The following is an 18,976-nucleotide window of genomic DNA, read 5'->3' on the forward strand; positions in this document are numbered from 1 at the left end:
TCAGACTTGAAATGATGTCATTTAATAGAAGGAAGGAAGTGAGGCTGACAAGAAATCATTGTGAATCTTCAGCATGTGTGGTGCTTGGTCAGGCATTCTGTTAGGATGGTGACCAGGAGAAGAGTTTATTCAAAGAAATATTCTCATACCTGTAACTTAAATCATAGTTTAAACAGTAAATACACATGTATCTCTCTCTCTCTCTCTCTCTCTCTCTCTCTCTCTCTCTCTCTCTCTCTCTCTCCACACACACACACACACACACAGAGCTCTATAAACATAACATTAATACTGATATATATATATATATATATATATATATATATATATATATATATATATATGTCAAGGTATTAAGAAAAACACTAGAGACTTTAAGAAGTATATGCATGACTTCTATACAATGTCCTTACTTTTTTTCTGTGCGTTTCTTTGTCTTATTCGGAATCCTACATGCTATTGATGTTGTAAGAATCAAAAGCATATTCATCTGGAAAATAAAAAGAGCATTTGTCTTTACCAGATCTCCAACTGTGTGTAAGACACTAAACCTAATCTTTCCAATAATTTTTCAAGAGAAGTAACCACTCATCCATTTTATTGAGCCTTATATATTCTACTAAAGAAAGTCATATGATAAGGAGTGCATTAAATTAGTAAAGAACAGACTGTGTTCATCTACTCCTTGACAGACTTTTTATGGTATCCAACAAGAAACCGACCAAGCTCACTTCCCAGGGGGTGTGTCATGGTCTCCACAAATCACTGCTTTGAAGCATAATCTATTACATTTTTTCCTATAATGCTTTTTCTTCCATTCTTAAGTTGAAATCATAGAAGCACCATGCAATAGTAAGTCTTTGACTCAATAACAATGGTAATAAAGAAAGTCTTGGAATGTTAGTATCATTTATATTGCAAGTTAAGGATGAATCTTTTCACAATACAGCAAGGAAATTCTAAGGGTTAGGATACCCTGGGAATTGGCCCAGTCAGAATCCACATCATGGAATAAAAAAAAAAAAACATGAAACCCATTATCCCTAAACATGAGACCATCACTTGTTCACCTTTTGAAGATGAATGGTAATGACTTGAGGGTATGTCATGGCTCAGAGTGTGAGCTACAGACATGTTCAATCACTGTGATGTGGTTGTTTACCTTTTTCATATCCGTGGACCGTGACTGGGGCTGGCTGGATGTTGACTACAAGGTTGGTTTGTTCAATAGAAAAGGTGAAGCTGGTTGCTTCCTTGGGAACCTATAAAGACATGAATGATAAGCAAGTCCAACTAGGTCAGAAAAAAGAAAGTCACTGAGAAATTTACTCCGTGAGCTTGTGACCTACATAATTTAGACACCAAGCCCACCACTAGCTTATATAATAGCAAACCAATGAGTTAGCTGACATTAAATCATGTAAACATTTAAGCTGCACTGCTCATATTAAGGTGCGTAAGTGCTTAAATTAAGGGAGTACTCAAACATGTTAGAGAGTGTAGGTTTGTGTGAGTGGGGATGATGTACGTATAGGAAGAGTGCTTTGAAAGTCACACCACAGTTTGGAGTTTCTCATGCCCAAATTAAAAATAGAATTATGACATGATTCAGAAAGCCTACTTGAGAGGACACATCCAAGAAAAATTAGATTATTGTCTTGAAAAGGCACTGCCATGCTCACTTCAACAGTGGTCAAATTGTCAAGGTACTGAAATAATCCATGTCCCGTTTACTAACAGATTGATGGATACTGAAACCATGGCATGTGCATGATAGGAAATTATTTGGCATTTTTGAAGATGGACACCTTTCACTATTGATAATGAATGTCTGCTAGGCAGGGAGAGCCACTGTTCTTCAGGGGTGTGGTCTCTGATAGGTTGAACATGTCACAATGGATGGCTCCATATCCATGTGCGTATAGCAATACTAATTAGACTTGGTGGGTTACTTAAAAGGGGACATGAAGTTGGGAGAGATTGTGTGTCACAGTATATATTTTAACTGTATACAGTTCAAGCAATAAAAAAAAAATCACGTCTTCATTGGATTTCAAGCTGTAGAAGAATTATTCATCTCTGTAACTGACCACATTATATTCTGTAAGGATTAAAGATGATTCTGAACATGAATCAGGCAATCATGCCTTACACAAAATAACATGTTAATACAAAGGATATGATTAGTGGGAAAGAACACAGCTATGTTCCATGTTTCATTAAAACAACAAGGTCTTTCACATATGTCCATAATAAATAGAGGTTTTTCAAACACCCTACAGAAGACGAAGCCACGAAACAAAACTCAGAAACAAAGTCATGAAAAAACAAACAAACAAACAAACTATTGTTGTTAAACTTACATTTTTCAAGTAGAAAAGAACGTGGGCATTCTTTATGTCCGTCTTCATTACTTGACTAATGAATTTAAGCTTTAAAGAGATTGACAAGAAGAGGTGAGGATCAGAATACCAGAGTCCCTCTCTAGAAATAAGCACTGTGCTGGCTGTTTAGGGAAAGTTCCCTTTGTTCCTCAGTGTACTCGGTGAGTATACAAGGGAACTGGGCAAAGAAACACAAGATGAATACTTGGCATAATGACTCCGCATTTCTGCAGAATAAAAATCATCCCTCCTATTCCAGTTCAAACGTGAACTCCGAAGAAATGTGCTTAGATGAAGAATTCCATCATTCAGTTTATTTTTCATGCACTCTCACTTTCTCTGTGCTGGGGAACAGGGCTATCTTTATTTACCTCCTCGATGGATGAGAAGACAGGAGTAAAGCCAGAGGGCATTTTCACATCCACGAGGACTGTGCCGGAGCTTTCGTGAGCTCCAGTGTACCTGAGATGTAAAAGCAAACATCTCTACATGGGTTTAGAAGCACAAGCTCTCTCAGTGAGGGGGGCAGGTGGACAGGTGCACTTATAAGCCTGAAGTCTGGAGAGCTGGCAGACTTCATCTTCAACCATTTGAGCGCAGTCACAGTCCAGTGACAGTGGTCAGCTGGTTCTGATCATGACCTCCATGAACACACAGCCTTCCTGAATCTCACAAAGTCAGAACCTACAGACAGAACTTCCTTGTTAACGTCGTGTATGTTCCCGTCAACTTTAGATTTGCCCAACACCCGAGGAGACCTTCCACACTCTTAATCAGTCAGCAAGACAACAGCTCTCAGGCAGCAGCTGAGGAGTGTGAATCATACGTGTGTAGACATTGCTGAAGATCGATTTAATAAGCTAGCATCTGAAAAGGCAGTGACGTGGCCATGGGGTAGATCACCTGATGGTAGATCACCTGTCAACACAGGACTCACTGTGGTCACTGTCGTTCAGATTTGGTTTTCTTATCTTTCTTTCTTTAAAGATTTATTTATTTTATGTGAGTACACTGTTGCTGTCTTCAGACACACCAGAAGAAGACATCAGATCTCATTACAGATGGTTGTGAGGCACCACGTGGTTACTGGGAATTGAACTCAGGTCCTCTGGAAGAGCAGAGGGTGCTCTTAACCACTGAGCCATCTCCCCAGCCCCAGATTTGGTTTTCTTTAGTCCTATTTGAGACAATTCTTTGATAGAGTTCTCTAATCTGGGAGCAGATATCAAAACGTTACACTTACGTGAGGGTCACCGTGAGGTCAAACTTGGTCTGGAATTCATCTGAAGAGTTGCTCTTTCTAGTTTTCACAGAAAGGGAAAATCCTGAGGCCTCCTTAGGAAGTGGCACATTGTACCTGAGGGTGGCCTGGGAAGGATAACATCTTGAAAATCATCCTGTAGTAAACACTGAAGAACCTGTTATCTCTTTAACTGCATTATTAATGTGTTTTGGAACGTTATCATCAGGGAACCAGGATCAACTAAATGTTTATGGGGAACAGTGTGAAGATGTAATTGGATGAGGGCAGAATAGTTTCCACCAGAAGAACACATTTAATTACTAAAAATGCTTGTTGTTTGTTTGTGTGTGTGTATATATGTGTTGTGGGGGAGGTTGGGGGGAAACTAGAAAGAGCATTATGAGATAGAAAGAGCTCTTATTTGGGGAGATAATGGGGTGTATATGTCATGATAACAGAAGGGGGATATTGATTGGGTGGGTCTTCAACAAAAGGGGGTGAAGGGAGTGATGGGAATAGGGAAGGAAGACAACAAAACATGCATGAAAATGCTAACAGAAAACTTATTACTCTGTATGCCAATTTTACTATTCTTGGAAGATTTATTTTATTCTATGTGTGTGGGTGTTCCGTCTGCATCTATGCACCACAGAGTGGTGTTCATTGCTGTTGGAGGTCAGAGGAGGGCATCAGATCTCCTGGAACTGGAGTTGTGGCCACCATGTGGATGCTCAGAATTGAACCTTGATCCTCTAGGAGAGCAGCCAGTCTTCTTAACTATAGAATCATCTCTCCAGTCCCTATGTTCACTTTAAAAATGATACAAATGTGAATAGCTTCTCTATAATGTATCTTGCATTTGCCGTTGATTTGAAAACTATGAGGGAAGCAGGGACCAGGAAAAGTCAAAATGACACAACACATCACACATAGCTGAATGGTGGTCTGGATTCTTATAGACAGGCTCAGTTCTCCTGTCTATAAGACAGAAGGGTCCTTCCATTACCTGGATAAATGAGCAGCCATCTCCTTCTACATCCACCGTGTATTGTCTGTGGTCTTTGGATACTTTTGAGTGCTGTACCAGAAGGCGGTTATCTCTGTTAACAGGGAAAACCTCCTTAGACTCTTCCGTGCTCAGGGTGACGGTGTTTTGAGGGTTAGAGCCAGTTAACTTCATGTATCGGGTTAGGGCCAGAAGGCACACTATGGTGTCCTGAACAGAACAGTGGTATAGGTCAGCCATTGTTGATCACGAACTTTCCATCAGTCTCCATAAACATTCCTGAAGCTACCGATAGGACACGAATCGATGCCACCAAAACTGGAGAATGCTTAATTATGCGAGTTGCTGCCAATTCACTGTCTTTAGCAAATTAATTGGTTTTATTTTTCTGAAAGTTTTTTAAATAGATCACCATCTCCACTGCTGACATAATGTAAAATTTAGTCAGAAAAGCACCACGGTGTGATGACTGCACTACTTTCCCTTTATCCTCAAAGAGAGACAAAAGTCAGAAAGAGGTCTTTGGAAATTCATCATCCTGCTATCTTATGGGGACTCAGCCTTCAAGGAGGAGAAAAGGGCATCATCCTCATTAAATGAAACTCTATTTCCCCAGACTTTCAGTTTTCCCTGTTAGGGAAGGGATCACCCACAGCTTCATGGTCATTCATTTTCTTGTTTTCTGTTCCCACTTTTGCTTTCTCTGATGTAGAGACCACAGAAGCATAGAGAAATCTCCATACCTAATTGACATGTCTTTGGCCATTGTACCATCAAATATCTACAATGCCTAGACTCTGTTCTTAGGAAGAGTATCTCTTCTGGACCTTCATTCTGCTTCCACTGTGCAATGGAGACACAGTCAGCCTAAATTCCTTAAAGAGAAACTCTGATTTATCACCTAAGATAGTCTCCTCGAAAGAGTGTCTGAAACACAAGAATGAGCCCATGAATAATCATAGGCTAAATAATTCAGAATATGAAATGTGAGGGCTGGAGACATGGCTCAGTGGGTAGGAGCACCATTGCTATTGTAGAGGACCTAGGTTTGATTCCCAGCACCCCGAAGGTGGCTAACAAGCATCTCTAACTCCAGATCAAGGTGATCCAGTGTATGTGGTGCGCACACATGCAAAACATTGATATACACAAAAAATGCATAAATCTTTAAAAAGGATATCTAATGCATTCGTCTCAGGAGCTCTGTTACTCTGATGATCATTATCATTGTCTTGAGTGTCATCTTCCTTATTAAAATCATTCACCCCATATCAGCCAATCACCTGCATGGCAGAGAAGCCTCCATGGGAGTTCATCCTCTGGGCGACCCACTGCACAATCTTGGTGGCATAATCGAGGTCCTGAGTGTCCTGGGACAGGACAGCCAACAGCACATAGCACGTCTTCTCTGCCTCACCAGAAAGTGCCGAAGGAATGAATGATGGAGAGTTGTCTGTCTCGGGTTTCTCATCTTTCTCCCAGTATATCATGTTATCTGAGAAAGCAGGGGAAAAACATCAGCCTCTGTGCAAAGAATTTCCACAAGTCTTTCAAACAGGCTCCTATAAGTTACCCACTCAGAGGGGACAGGTTCTATTCTCTGGATTCCTGTTGTGGCCTGGATTTTAAATGCATGTACTGAAGCCTTGACCTCAGCTTTCAGAATAGTACTTTCAAAGATGATGATGAGGTTAAAATGAGTTTTCTAAGGTGGTACATGATCTGATTTGATGGTGATTATGAGAAGATGAAATATGGACAAAAAAAGGGGGGGAGACAAGAGTGTCCACACATAGAGGACACACATGAAGGCAGAGGAAGAAGCCATCCACTTCAAGCAATGAGCCCACACTTCCTGCTATCAGGATCTTACACTTCTACCTTCTAAAGAGAAAAAACATTCTGAGGTTTAAATTAACCAGTCAGTGATATTTTTCTGTGACAGATTCTGGGAAATAAATATGGTATTTCCTTAGGGTGTTAAGTGGTTTCAGAGGTAGTTGTTAGTGTCTACAACATGCTTAATTTTTTTTTCTTTATGCGTTTGAGAAAAATTGGTGGAAAACAGAAAGAGGGAAATTAAGTATCTGGTGATCTTTGGAGACATAGATGCCGACATGTTCTAGAGACACCAGAGCGCTTGGTGGAAGGCTTATTCAATCTGCACTTTGTTCTCAGAAGTTTTGCCGACCAGCAAAGACAAATTGGTAATAAGACTTACTTGTTTTTGTAGCAGATTGATCCAGGATTGGGAGTAAGGATTTCACTTGCTGTTCTTTTCCAGCTAATGCAAATGTGTAAGCCAGAATAGCTTGAGTGTAGCCATCGGTGACACCATTGGAAAGCGCCTCTTCTAGACAGTAAAGACCATTGCGGAGGGCAGGAAACTGGTTGGGGGAGAGGAAAAGATATGCTTTTAGTAACCCCTCAACATTTCAGGAGTTTGATGAATACTTAAGCTAACTTCTGCCTATAATGTATATACTGTATCCCTGAAACACATTTTACATCCAATTCTATCATACAGACTCACATGTTTTATTTTTATGTATAAACCTACCATATAGATTCACACACTATAATTTTAAAACACCATAAATTTGGACTACTATTTTAGGAGGGGGAAACAAAATTTAAGGAGTGAAGTGCTTTAATATCAGATCATCAATCTTTTAGATATAATACAAACTTCTTTCATGTCACAAAACATATAATTATGTGTGTGTGTGTGTGTGTGTGTGTGTGTGTGTGTGCATAGCCATGTGTATATGCATGTATCATGGTGGCCACAGATTTCAGTGACAACCTGAAGACCACTAATTACCTCATTGAGATGTCTCTCTTTACTTGGAGCTCACCAAATATATTAGCCTTCCTGGCCAGCAAGTCCCAAGATACTCTTTTCTCTGTCTCCTCAGTAATAGGATGACAGGCATGTGCCTCCATGTTCCCCTGCATTTGTTCATGGGTTCTAGGAACTGGACTCAGGTCCTCATGCATGTGAGGCAAGTACTTTAGGAACTGGACTAACTTCCAGGATCATGTACAGGTTTTTTTTTTTTTTTGACTTAAAATGTTTTACTTTCATGCTTTTAATAGAGGTTTGCATTTGAAGATATACTAATGACCCCAGAAACACGTAGTTTCTCTTTTAGGAACAAATTTGGTGAATGGATGCTCCATGGATTGAAAGCAATTTGAAAAATACTTCAGTGACTTGGAAACAAACTTCTAGACTATGGCTTTGCTGAGAGCAGACATTCTTCTTCAGTGACAGTTGCTTTTGTTTTTGAGTCTGGGTCTGGTTATAATAGGCAAGAGTGGCCTCAAATGTCATGATCCTTTTGCCATGATTTCCTGAACACCAGAATTACCACTAATACTGGTATGTGCCATCATACCCACTAAAGCAGAGGTTCATAATCTGAAGTTCATAGCTACACTTGCACTTCCTTCAGGGAACATGTAAATACCCTAGATCACAGGAAAAACTGAGTTTTTTTTTTTTTTCCAAGAGTGTATCCAACCTGGGGGAAACCTCAATTCTATTCATCAAAAGGATCAGTGAATCAAAAGAATTTTGAACATCATCAGTTTAAAGAATGGTGGTGAATCAAGTGTTGTCTTGGTATCTTATCTTGTCTAAGGATTTCATCCTGATTCTAGAATCTATCTAAGGTGCATTCAGCCCAGTGAGGCCAGCGATGATGAGAATCCATACACTGGAATTGAGTCCAACTTCAAGGAACACCCCGACGACATACGCAGTGAGCGCAATATCCTCCTCACTGCCCTGAAAACAAAGAGACAGCGAGCCGTTTAAGAGAGCAGACCATGAAACAACAGCCATGTCTCTGAATTGAGACTAGCTAGGAAAAAGTGCTTGAACAAACAAGCTTAGTCACGAAAACACTTTAACATATAGTTTTAAAGTTAGGTGAATGGAAGTCTTGCCATCTGGGGAGACTCATTAACATTTGATTTTAAATATAGGAATGTTGTGCATAGTATTCTGTGCCCTGGTATTTGGCTTGAATTCTAAGCAGTTTGTGTGGCTGTGTTGGTATTAATTTGAACAAAGCAAAGAAACACTTTGCTGATGGGTGAGACAGAGGGGAGATCAAAGACCTCAGTGGTTGCAGAGAGGTTGGAATGTTGCAGGTCCAGAACTAGTTCAATGATCTTTAACCTCCTAAGTAGCCATTCCTTGTTCTCCTCTGTGTCTGACCCAACATCTTGTGACTAACAGAGAAAACATCTGGGAATGTATTAATTTAACAAATTTGTAGTTTCCACCAATGTAGGCCTAGGAGTGTTACCAGATAGCTTGTGAGTCCCAGGGCTGAGTTTCCCGGCTTTGTGGGGACAGCCTACTCAGTGTTACCATCAATGTATTTGAAAAGTTCTCAGAGTTACAGCTTTCTTTGCTCTGTTACTTAAAAAAAAAAAAAAATCTTAACCAAACAATATTGCAACATGGAATTTGGAATGACCTAAATCTGTGTTCCTGGACCATGGTCTGTCATACTTGGCTTCAGAATAAATTATCTCTTATTTTCTTTGAGGTAGGAGCTGTGTTTCTGTGTTGACACACTCTATCAAATGCAGGTAGAGCTGCATTTTCTACCTGAGACCTTGATTTAAACCTCAGGACTAAGGCATGGAAAGAAATTCCTCATACACTCAACTCTGCCTCCCTTCAATGTATTATCTGACTCCAAATTCCCAGGTGCTTTCTTTCTCTGCTGAGTCCTTTTCCCTCCCTCCTCCCAGTTTAATAATTACAGGAGCCTGATTCAACAAAAGACATATGCAGACTTCTGCCTAGGCCCTGGTTAAACATTCACGAAGCCGGACAGATGCTCATGGAGAGGACCCACGTGACACAAGCAAGAACGACCCGAGACTACAGCTGACTCAGAAGGCATGGCATTCACAAAGATGATGCATTCCAGATGAAGGAAGGCAGCAGAGGCAGGTAACACAGAGAAACCGGAGACGGAAGCCTTCCTGTGAGTCTCGTACCTCCTGCGCATTGCTGACAAGCTTCTCTTCCCTTCTAAAGCATCCATTTGATTTCTGTTTCTTTGCAAGCCAGATTAAGGTCTGTTTGGGGACTATCTCTTCGATGAAAATATAGTCCTTCATTTTCTCAAATGTCTTGAAAGAAAGGGCACTGAGCCTGTAATAGACACCATCAAAGCAAACGCCAGAGTTAAAATGTTGTCACCACGCCACAGGTTCATCAGGACTGTTCCCTTTGGTAAAACATTCATACTTGTCTAATGTTGACAGTTACTAGTCTAGATCGACAGTGGCCCTTTCACTGGGCTCAGTAAAATATGGTGAACAACAAATGTGTAGAAAATAGAGCAGGTGGATTTTGGCCGCTCAAGGGCCTGGCTGTATAGTCCATTTGATTATCCATGCCCAGAAACAAGACTGGTGTGATCTAAAACTAGATGCTACGGGGCTGTCTAGTTTCCCTTTCCAGGACCTAGACAAGACTGGGAGGTACAGAGTAAGATGTGACACTTGCATGGAGCTGAAGAGCTGTGTCATCACCAGAAGCCATCACTAAGCAATCAGACGGCTAAGCAAGTTGCATGAGACTATGGGGATGTTGCCTCATCAGACCGAAAAGAATACATTTTTGGGTTTTATTTCCTTCTCTGTAAAACCACTTTGAAACCCACTTGGCTGGGACCCGCCCCCCCCCCAGCACTAGCTGCTCTCAGCTTCTTGCAAATCCTGTTTAGAAAATAACTTACATTATGGAAAACAAAGAGGTTTTATTTTTTCCACTGATTTCTTTTTTTTTTTAATTCCCTTTACATCCCTATCACAGCACTCCTCCCACCTCTCTTCTCAGTCTCATCCTTACAAATCCCTTCCCCATTGCTCTCTCTCCTTCTCCTCAGAGAAAGGGAGCCACCCTCCCCACCCCCCCTTGGGGAAAATAAAGTTTTAATCTCTCACCATGTGCTTCCTTCCTGGTTGTTCTGGCAGAACACATCGTATGACCCATCATGGTTTTTGAAAGACAAGTGATTTTGGTAACCTAAAACACAACAGAGTAGGAAGCTGTGTCTTAGCCTGGGAGAGAAGGAAAAGCCTGAAATAGACTGGGTAAATACAAGGTCTGGCCTGGGCTACTGTGACCACTTCAATGTCGATCTCTAGACAACACAGGTTGTCTAGCTCTGTGTACAGAGAGAATACCTTACTTAAAAGCTGGCTCCACATTGCACTTAGCAATCAGTACCTTCCCTTAAGGTTATGGCTCCACACTGCACTTAGCAATCAGTACTTTCCCTTAAGGTTATGGCTCTGCACTGTACTTAGCAATCAGTACCTTCCCTTAAGGTTATGGCTCTGCACTGTACTTAGCAATCAGTACCTTCCCTTAAGATTATGGCTCTGCACTGCACTTAGCAATCAGTACCTTCCCTTAAGATTATGGCTCTGCACTGCACTTAGCAATCAGTACCTAAAGCTGGCTCCAAACTGTACTTAGCACTCAGTACCTTCCCCTAAGGATATTTTACTTTACTCAGTTTTAAGTTCCTAAGAAGAAAACCCAAAATGCGTTTCCTCCTGGGCTTGTCCTCAATATCCCATTTTAATGTCGCTTGTATGCATCTTTCAATATTCAGGTTCAATCACGTCACTGCATTGGAACACAGCCAAGCAGGTAGGTCTATGGGCTGACAAAAGACTCATTTCCAGCCACTGTTCCCAGCAACAACAAACAAGATAGAATGGTAACTATGACACATTTACAAACGAGTTCACTGATATTAACTCCATGACTGCCAAGGTTCAGGGGGCATCCCAGAGGAGGAGACAGAAAGAATGCAAGATTCCCATGATGGGGGATGGGTGTGTATGCTATGGAATGCTGTCCTCAAAGCATGACATGGACATCTCAACTGTGAGCTCATATGAGCTGTGGTTGCCTGTACAAGGCCTACAGAAGATCAAGCCAGTCAAAACCCTCGCATAGATGGGGTAGAGGATCTCTAGGCACAGTTCTATGCTAAGAGGTTATTGGTAATATTTGCAGCAGGTAGGAGACTCATTGTTTATTGAGGGTGTGGTCGCTGGGAGCTCGCTCCTATTCCAGGAGAGGGCCCTATATCATGGACTGTACTATCTGGACTTGGTGGGTTATAAAACAATAAAAAAATGAAAACACAAAACTTGGAGAGGGCATGTAGGGGAAGGTAAGGTGGAAGTTGAGGGAGAGACATAGGAGTGGGTATGACCACATTGCATTGTATGCATGTATGAATAAAGAAAATTTAAAGATAAAGATGAATTCACAATTTGAAACTACAGTTCTACGTCAGGAGACTAAACGATGAACAGAGATTTTAAAGAAAAAAGAACACACAGCTAGGACTCAGAGGACTCAAAGGTCCACTTTTGTCTCACCAGGAGACCACAGGGTAAGACTGATCATGTTTTGATATTGGTTGCAATTGATTTCACCTTTGTGGGCAGAAACTACTTAACCCTCTCACCATTAGATAAGAGAAGCAGCGCCTTGGATCTGACCTCTTCTGTCAGCTGCTTGGTAGCTTTCAGGTAGTCAAGGATGTAAGTGTCAGATGCTAGCTGGGCAATGTTCTGTTCACCGCACCCATAGGGCGTTTGGAGAAGGCTGTCCAGATTCTGCATTGCGACTCCCAGAATGTCTCCTAAAGGCAGAAAGGGAGAGTCAGGCACTCACACAAATGCTATACTGCTGCCTTAGTGTTAATAACCACAGGGCATGCTGGGAACAGGAAATTATTTAAAGTTCACTCTAGGCTAAAACAAAGACGTAATTTCAGGTAAGAATCTAAATCTTAGGCTAGAACAAGAAAGTAGGCTTCAGACATGAAAATGACCTTGGGCTAGGACAGGGAAGTAGGCTCAGACACTTTGGTCATCCTGATAATCCCTTAGAAATTGTGATCACGGGAGTGTTCACATAATTGGGTTTAATGCTTTGCTTTTTCTTTGATTATTTATGTTTATTGTCTTGCTTGTTTTTTGACTATTTGCATCTATTGTATTGCTAGACCCTCAACCTAGATCTGACCTTAATACATGCATGTAATTAAAATTGAATAAAAGCATAAAGGAGGAGGGGGGATGGGATAGGGGGTTCTAGGGAGGGGAATTGGGGAAAGGGGATGACTTCTGCATTGTAAATAAATAAAATATCCAATAAAAAATTTAAAAAAATAGGAGGCTGGAGAGGTGGCTCAGTAGTTAAGAGACCCGAATTCATTTTCTAGCATCCATATTGGGTGGCTCCTGACTGCCTCTAACTCCACTTCTAGGGGAAATCAATGTCTTGGGCCTTTGTGGACACTACACTTATGTGCATATACTGCCCCTATATGCACAATTTAAAATAAAATAAATAAAACACATAAACAAACCAAGTTTCCTAGAGGGAATTTAGAAGGAGGTGGTTCTGAAGTATGGAATTAGAGGGGCTTTGGGGATGAAAAAGTTTTGAAAAACCTCATTTCCAGAGCAAAGAGGAAGCACTGGAAGTGTGTTCATTTGCTGACTTGCTTCTGATTTGTGTTTTGAGATACTGACCTGATGAAATATAAACTATAACATATCCATCTTCTACAGGTCTGAATGTTGATGATAAACAAATTACTTTTAGGGAACATCTCTCTCTTTATACTGAGAAAATTCCCAGTTTCACAACATATCATAATCTCCAAGAGGCATTCACACATACAGGTTAGAACAGGCTCTCCTTTTTCCTGAGCACCTGCCATTACCCACCAGTGCAAGTGCTTCGTAGAGATGCAGGTCTGAGAGCGCCATGTCTTCAGATCCCACATGAAAACAGGCAGAAAGGACGGTCTAACCACAATCCCTCCCTTGAGAGCTTATGAAAATATCTCCATTCTGTTATGTTAGGACTTTTTTATAGACCACGTCAAGTAAGATTTTCAAATCACTATGACACAGAAGTTAATAAACTCACCCACAATGGTGACAAAGGATCTGGCTGATCCGTCTACTACTTTGCTTGGCAATTCCAGAAGTATTTGCTTTGAGGCGTTGGTACCTGAAAGAACATACCCGTATAAACATTGCAAAGGCTCCCTTCCTCAAGTCACAGCAGCAGACTTTTGGAGCAGCGGTATTAGAAGGAACAGGCTGTCAGCTAGTTTTATTTATCAGGCTAAATGAAATTGAGACTTTGGGCCAGCAAGATGTTGCAGAGGGTAACCAAGTCTGATGATCTGAGTTCATTCCCCAGGACCCAATGGTAGAAGGAGGGAACAACTCTTTCAAGTTGTCCTTGACTTCTACGCCCCACCCCCCATGGTATATACAAGCATACTCATACACACGAGCACACACAGTTACACATGCATGTGTGGACACACACACACACACACACACACACACAAATGAATGTAATGAAAAATTTAAAACTAAACTGAGAATTCGAGCTAGTTTAGACTATCAATATATCCAGGAAACAAAGTATACTTCGTTTTAGACAGTGGTCTCTCTATTTTCCATCAGTTTAGTACTTAAATTGTGCATGGACAAATAGAAGATATAAGACTCATAGCTTATAGAAGGAATGCTCAAAGGATTCATTAAGATCAGGTTACCAGCGACTGGCTCCAACAGGACAGTACTCATGATGGCCACAAATCAGGTAACTGGGGGCCAGTAGTGAATCTACAGACTACTTCATAGCGAGAATATAAGAGCAACCACTGTGTTGTTAGTGTTCTCTAACAAAATCCTGAGTTTTCCATTGGCCAAGATTGTGAGTCAATTATATGAACAAAGAGACCAAAATGTAGAAGAATCGTGGAAAACTAATCTCATTAGACAAACAAAATTTCATATGGTTTGTTTGCTAAAAATTATACAATAAAGACATAACGGGAAGTAAAGCCCGCAAGAGGAAGTTAAAATGCATCCACATGGCGAGTGGGCTCATGGCTCGTGGCTTGTGCATAGGCTGAGAAAGTATATCTGCCATGCTCACAACTTTCTCTGGAACTAAGTGATCACCAGGCGAGCCCTCTTACCTTTTGGGCAGATAAGGAAACTTTGGGTTGTTTCTTTTTCGATACCTTCAGGCTGTTAGAAAGTAAACAAAAGAACAAAATAATAAGTTGAATCATTTTTCCATAAAGAAAAAGAGACCAAACATCAGTTCTCATAGGTACGGCTGGCTCACGGTTGTTCCTGAGAGCCATTCATTGTCCCTGTCCTTCCTAGGTAGACGTCTCTGTACGTTATATACCCCTCAGGGGGTTCAGCTCCCATAGGTTGTGCAAGGAGAACCCTTGTCATTGAGTGACACTTTCAGCTGTTCCATTGGTTTTTTTTTTTTATTGAGAATAACAGGAACTGCTCAAAGCATAGAGCAAGATAAGGATTTGCCTCTTGGACTCGAGGGTCAGTTAAAAGGGTAGAGACAGCTACAGGCTGCTGCATGCCAAGAAGATAGTCAAGAAATAAGAAAGTAGGTTTCAAGGGGGTTGGTCATCCTTGGTGAGGCTCCATTTGTTGCTTGGGTTTGGAGATGCTGAGAACAGAACCCAGGTCTTTGCACAAGCTAGGCAAGTACTTACCCACTGAGCCACACACCAAGCCAGGGCTGAGGTACTGATTAAAGAAAGGATGTGTGCACAATAATGCAATTTGTTCAAAGTGGGAGGTTTGTGCCCAAAGTCAATTAAACATTTCAAGAACAATGCTTTAGTTTATCTCTTAAATACTGTTTCCCGTCGGAAAGAACTTCGTATTTCACACTTACATACCTCTACCAGTAAGGTTTTGACTACAGTGTCTTTCCAGTTGACATCATGCTCCTCACCGGCATCGTTTGGGCAGGCACTACTCTGTTTGGATGTAGCCACTACAGTGATATTCACTTTACCTGGAAAATATTGTCAAGCATAAGGTAAAGGATACTGACTCCTTCTCCAGTGGGGCGGACGTCAGGTTGATCAATCATGTCTTGAATGGGATGGGCCAACTTTTACCATCACATGAAAGTTTAGATCACTACCGGCTTCTCCTGCCTGGAGATAAGGCAATATGTCTTGTTCTACTTGTTTCAGGATTCCCCGCAGCAAGTTACTCAGTTACTCCCTTAGAACTTAAAAATTTTAAGAAAAATACTATCTTATGAACCTGTGCCACCACCTTGACATTGTTTACAGAATGATATCGAACAGTACAACATCAAAGAGCTGCCGGTTCCTTTCCTTTTCCTTTCCTCCCTTCCTTTCCCCCTCCTTCCTTTTTCCCCTCCTTGCTTTCCCCTCCTTCCTTCCCCCTCCTTCCTTTCCCCCCACTTCTTCCCCCTCCTTCCTTCCCCCCTCCTTCCTTTCCCCCTCCTTCCTTTCCCCCCTCTTCTTCCCCCTTCCCCCTTCTTCCCCCTCCTTCCCTCTTCTTCTTCCCCCTCCTTCCCTCTTCTTCCCCCTCCCTCCCTCTTCTTCCCCCTCCCTCCCTCTTCTTCCCCCTCCCTCCCTCTTCTTCCCCCTTCCCCCTTCTTCCCCCTTCTTCCCCCTTCCCCCCTCTTCCCCCTTCCCCTTTCCTCTTCCCCCTTCTTCCCCCTTCTTCCCCCTTCTTCCCCCTTCTTCCCCCTTCTTCCCCCTTCCCCCTTCTTCCCCCTTCCCCCCTCTTCCCCCTTCCCCCTTCCTTCCTCCCCCTTCCTTCCTCCCCCTTCCTCCCCCTTCCTCCCCCTTCCTCCCCCTTCCTCCCCCTTCCTCCCCCTTCCTCCCCCTTCCTCCCCCTTCCTTCCTCCCCCTTCCTTCCTCCCCCTTCCTCCCCCTTCCCCCTTCCCCCTTCCCCTTCCCCCTTTCCCCTTCCCCCTTCCCCCTTCCCCCTTCTTCCCCCTTCTTTCCCCCTTCCCCCTTCTTCCCCCTTCTTCCCCCTTCTTCCCCCTTCTTTCCCCCTTCCCCCTTCTTCCCCCTTCTTCCCCCTTCTTCCCCCTTCTTCCCCCTTCTTCCCCCTTCTTCCCCCTTCTTCCCCCTTCTTCCCCCTTCCCCCTTCTTCCCCCTTCTTCCCCCTTCTTCCCCCTTCTTCCCCCTTCTTTTCCCCTTCCCCCTTCTTCCCCCTTCTTCCCCCTTCCCCCTTCTTCCCCCTTCTTCCCCCTTCTTCCCCCTTCCCCCTTCTTCCCCCTTCTTCCCCTTTCCCCCTTCTTCCCCCTTCCCCCTTCCCCCTTCTTCCCCCTTTCCCCTTCCCCTTCTTCTCCCTTCCCCCCTTCTTCCCCCTTCCCCTTCCCCCTTCTTCCCCCTTCCCCCTTCTTCCCCCTTTCCCCTTCCCCTTCTTCTCCCTTCCCCCTTCTTTCACCTTCCCCCCTCTTCCCCCTTCCCCCTTCTTCCCTCTTCCCCCTTCCTCCTTCCTCCCTCTTTCCCTTCCTCCTTCCTTCTTCCTTTTGTTTTTTTTTTTTTCTGAGATAGGGTCTCACCATGTAGCCCTGGCTGGCCTAGAGCTCACTGTATAGACCAAGCTTAGAGTTCACAGAGATCTGCCAGCCTCTTCCTCCTGAGGGCTGGAACAAATGATGTATAACAACATTACTGGTTCCTAATGTTTCTCAGGATCAAAGAAAAACACCACCCCACCTGCTAATAACTGTGGTTTCTAATGTTTCCTGCGATCAAACAGAAAAAGTAAAATATAATATAGCATAAGGGCCACCAGATACAAACTGAGTGCTGGCAAGGAATTTGTCGATTTCAGTTTCTGTGGTATCACAGTATGTAATCAAAACTGATCTCCTGTGTCCTTGTTTATAGAACTTGGAAGATTGGTAAAGCTTATTCACAAGGCTTAACATCATCTGTGTGCTGCAGACACAACCAATATGTTGTTCCTGTTTCTTTGTTGTGGGTTTGGCTTATTTCTTTCTTTGCTTCGAAAAATCTTTGAGTGCCACAAAAATGCAGCAGCAAGTGCAGGATTCTGCCTCGAAATCCAGAGTGAGATATCTGAAGATCTTACAGTGCATAAAAATTAAGAAAGTCTGAGTGTAATAGAAAAATGGCCTGTGGTGAATCACTATCACAGATGAATTTTAAAAAAATCTTGTATTTCCCACTGATGTAATAATACAATAAATTAAAAAAAAATCTTGCATTTCTCACTGATGTAATAATACAATGAATTTAAAAAAATCTTGCATTTCTCACTGATGTAATAATACAATGAATACAAGACATGAAATAAGATATTTTTAATGACACGGGGTTTAAAAGTTTCTGGTTCACTAAACTTTTAAACTTTCTCCTTCTTTTACATCAGCAGCCAGAGACTTCTAAAGTTACTTTTCTAAATGGCCAGGTACTAAGGCAAAGTTCTCAGTATTTAATCCTCACCCAATGGTTGGTATTTTTGTATCTGGTGGCCTTTTTAGTACACTTAGTTAAAAAACAAAATAATTCCAGTGACTTTCATAATTGATGATTGTGACGGAGGAGAAATTTTTGTAAAATTGGCATTTTGTGTGAATGTTGGATAAAAACAGCCATTGTAAGAATCAGGGTGACATTAAAGAAACATGGATGGTCTTCATTTGAGATGTGATGTGTGGCGTTGACAAATCACACAAATTAGCATTCGTGCCATGGCTCAATCTTATTATAATTTCTATGTGAATGAATGGAGCTCTGTACCATGGAGTATTGACAATAAGGAGCTACAGGGCTGGAGAGTGGGCTCAGTGTTTAAGAGCGCTTGCTGCTCTTGCAGAAGACCTGGGTTTGGTTCCCAGTACTAATGTCATGTAACTCAAAACCATCTGTAATTCAGGTTCCAACGGACTCTTCTGGATTCCTTGGGTGCCTGCATGCACATGGTGACATACATCCTTACAGGCAAATGCATATACATAGAAATAAAACAAAGTCTTTTTAAATAGAGAAATTGCATTATAAGAATTTTGAATAGAGAAATGAATAAAGGAAGCTAAAAACTATATATATATATATATATATATATATATATATATATATATATAAAATCTAAGGAAAACAGGTTGATAAAATGTGGTCAATCCAGTAAAGATCGGCACAGCTGCTTACCCAGTGTCTTTGGAATAACGGCCCAAACATATGTTTTCCGTTCTCCAGCCTGGAGGACTTCACTGTTAGTGTTACTCTGGGTGTTGATGCTTGCTTCATAATGCTCAGATGCTTTTAACTGAACAGAAATCTAAAAACAGAATAATGGCCACAGGGGTAGCATTTTAAATTCATTCTCTCTCTCTCTCTCTCTCTCTCTCTCTCTCTCTCTCTCTCTCTCTCTCCCTGCTTTGATTTAATTTCCACAACTTATTAC

At 41.9% G+C, this 18,976-nt stretch overlaps 1 protein-coding gene across 1 annotated transcript in view; it reads right to left on the bottom strand.

Moving 5' to 3' along the window:
- The window catches only part of LOC117715661 (alpha-2-macroglobulin-like protein 1), a 42,680-nt gene continuing 23,704 nt past the window's right edge, over window positions 1-18,976 (bottom strand). The window contains exons 20-36 of the mRNA XM_034512568.2: window positions 18,721-18,850; window positions 15,448-15,566; window positions 14,710-14,761; window positions 13,638-13,721; window positions 12,160-12,336; window positions 10,613-10,694; window positions 9,659-9,815; window positions 8,355-8,426; window positions 6,855-7,020; window positions 5,917-6,128; window positions 4,634-4,843; window positions 3,628-3,752; window positions 2,756-2,846; window positions 2,364-2,432; window positions 1,163-1,262; window positions 414-490; window positions 1-155 (exon numbers count right to left, since the gene is read on the bottom strand). Of these exons, the coding sequence (XP_034368459.1) occupies window positions 450-490; window positions 1,163-1,262; window positions 2,364-2,432; window positions 2,756-2,846; window positions 3,628-3,752; window positions 4,634-4,843; window positions 5,917-6,128; window positions 6,855-7,020; window positions 8,355-8,426; window positions 9,659-9,815; window positions 10,613-10,694; window positions 12,160-12,336; window positions 13,638-13,721; window positions 14,710-14,761; window positions 15,448-15,566; window positions 18,721-18,850 (1,887 nt within the window). The 3' untranslated portion in view covers window positions 1-155; window positions 414-449. The remainder of the gene's footprint in view (window positions 156-413; window positions 491-1,162; window positions 1,263-2,363; window positions 2,433-2,755; window positions 2,847-3,627; window positions 3,753-4,633; window positions 4,844-5,916; window positions 6,129-6,854; window positions 7,021-8,354; window positions 8,427-9,658; window positions 9,816-10,612; window positions 10,695-12,159; window positions 12,337-13,637; window positions 13,722-14,709; window positions 14,762-15,447; window positions 15,567-18,720; window positions 18,851-18,976) is intronic.

Source organism: Arvicanthis niloticus, chromosome 9 (assembly GCF_011762505.2).
Source record: "Arvicanthis niloticus isolate mArvNil1 chromosome 9, mArvNil1.pat.X, whole genome shotgun sequence".
Taxonomy (NCBI): domain Eukaryota; kingdom Metazoa; phylum Chordata; class Mammalia; order Rodentia; family Muridae; genus Arvicanthis; species Arvicanthis niloticus.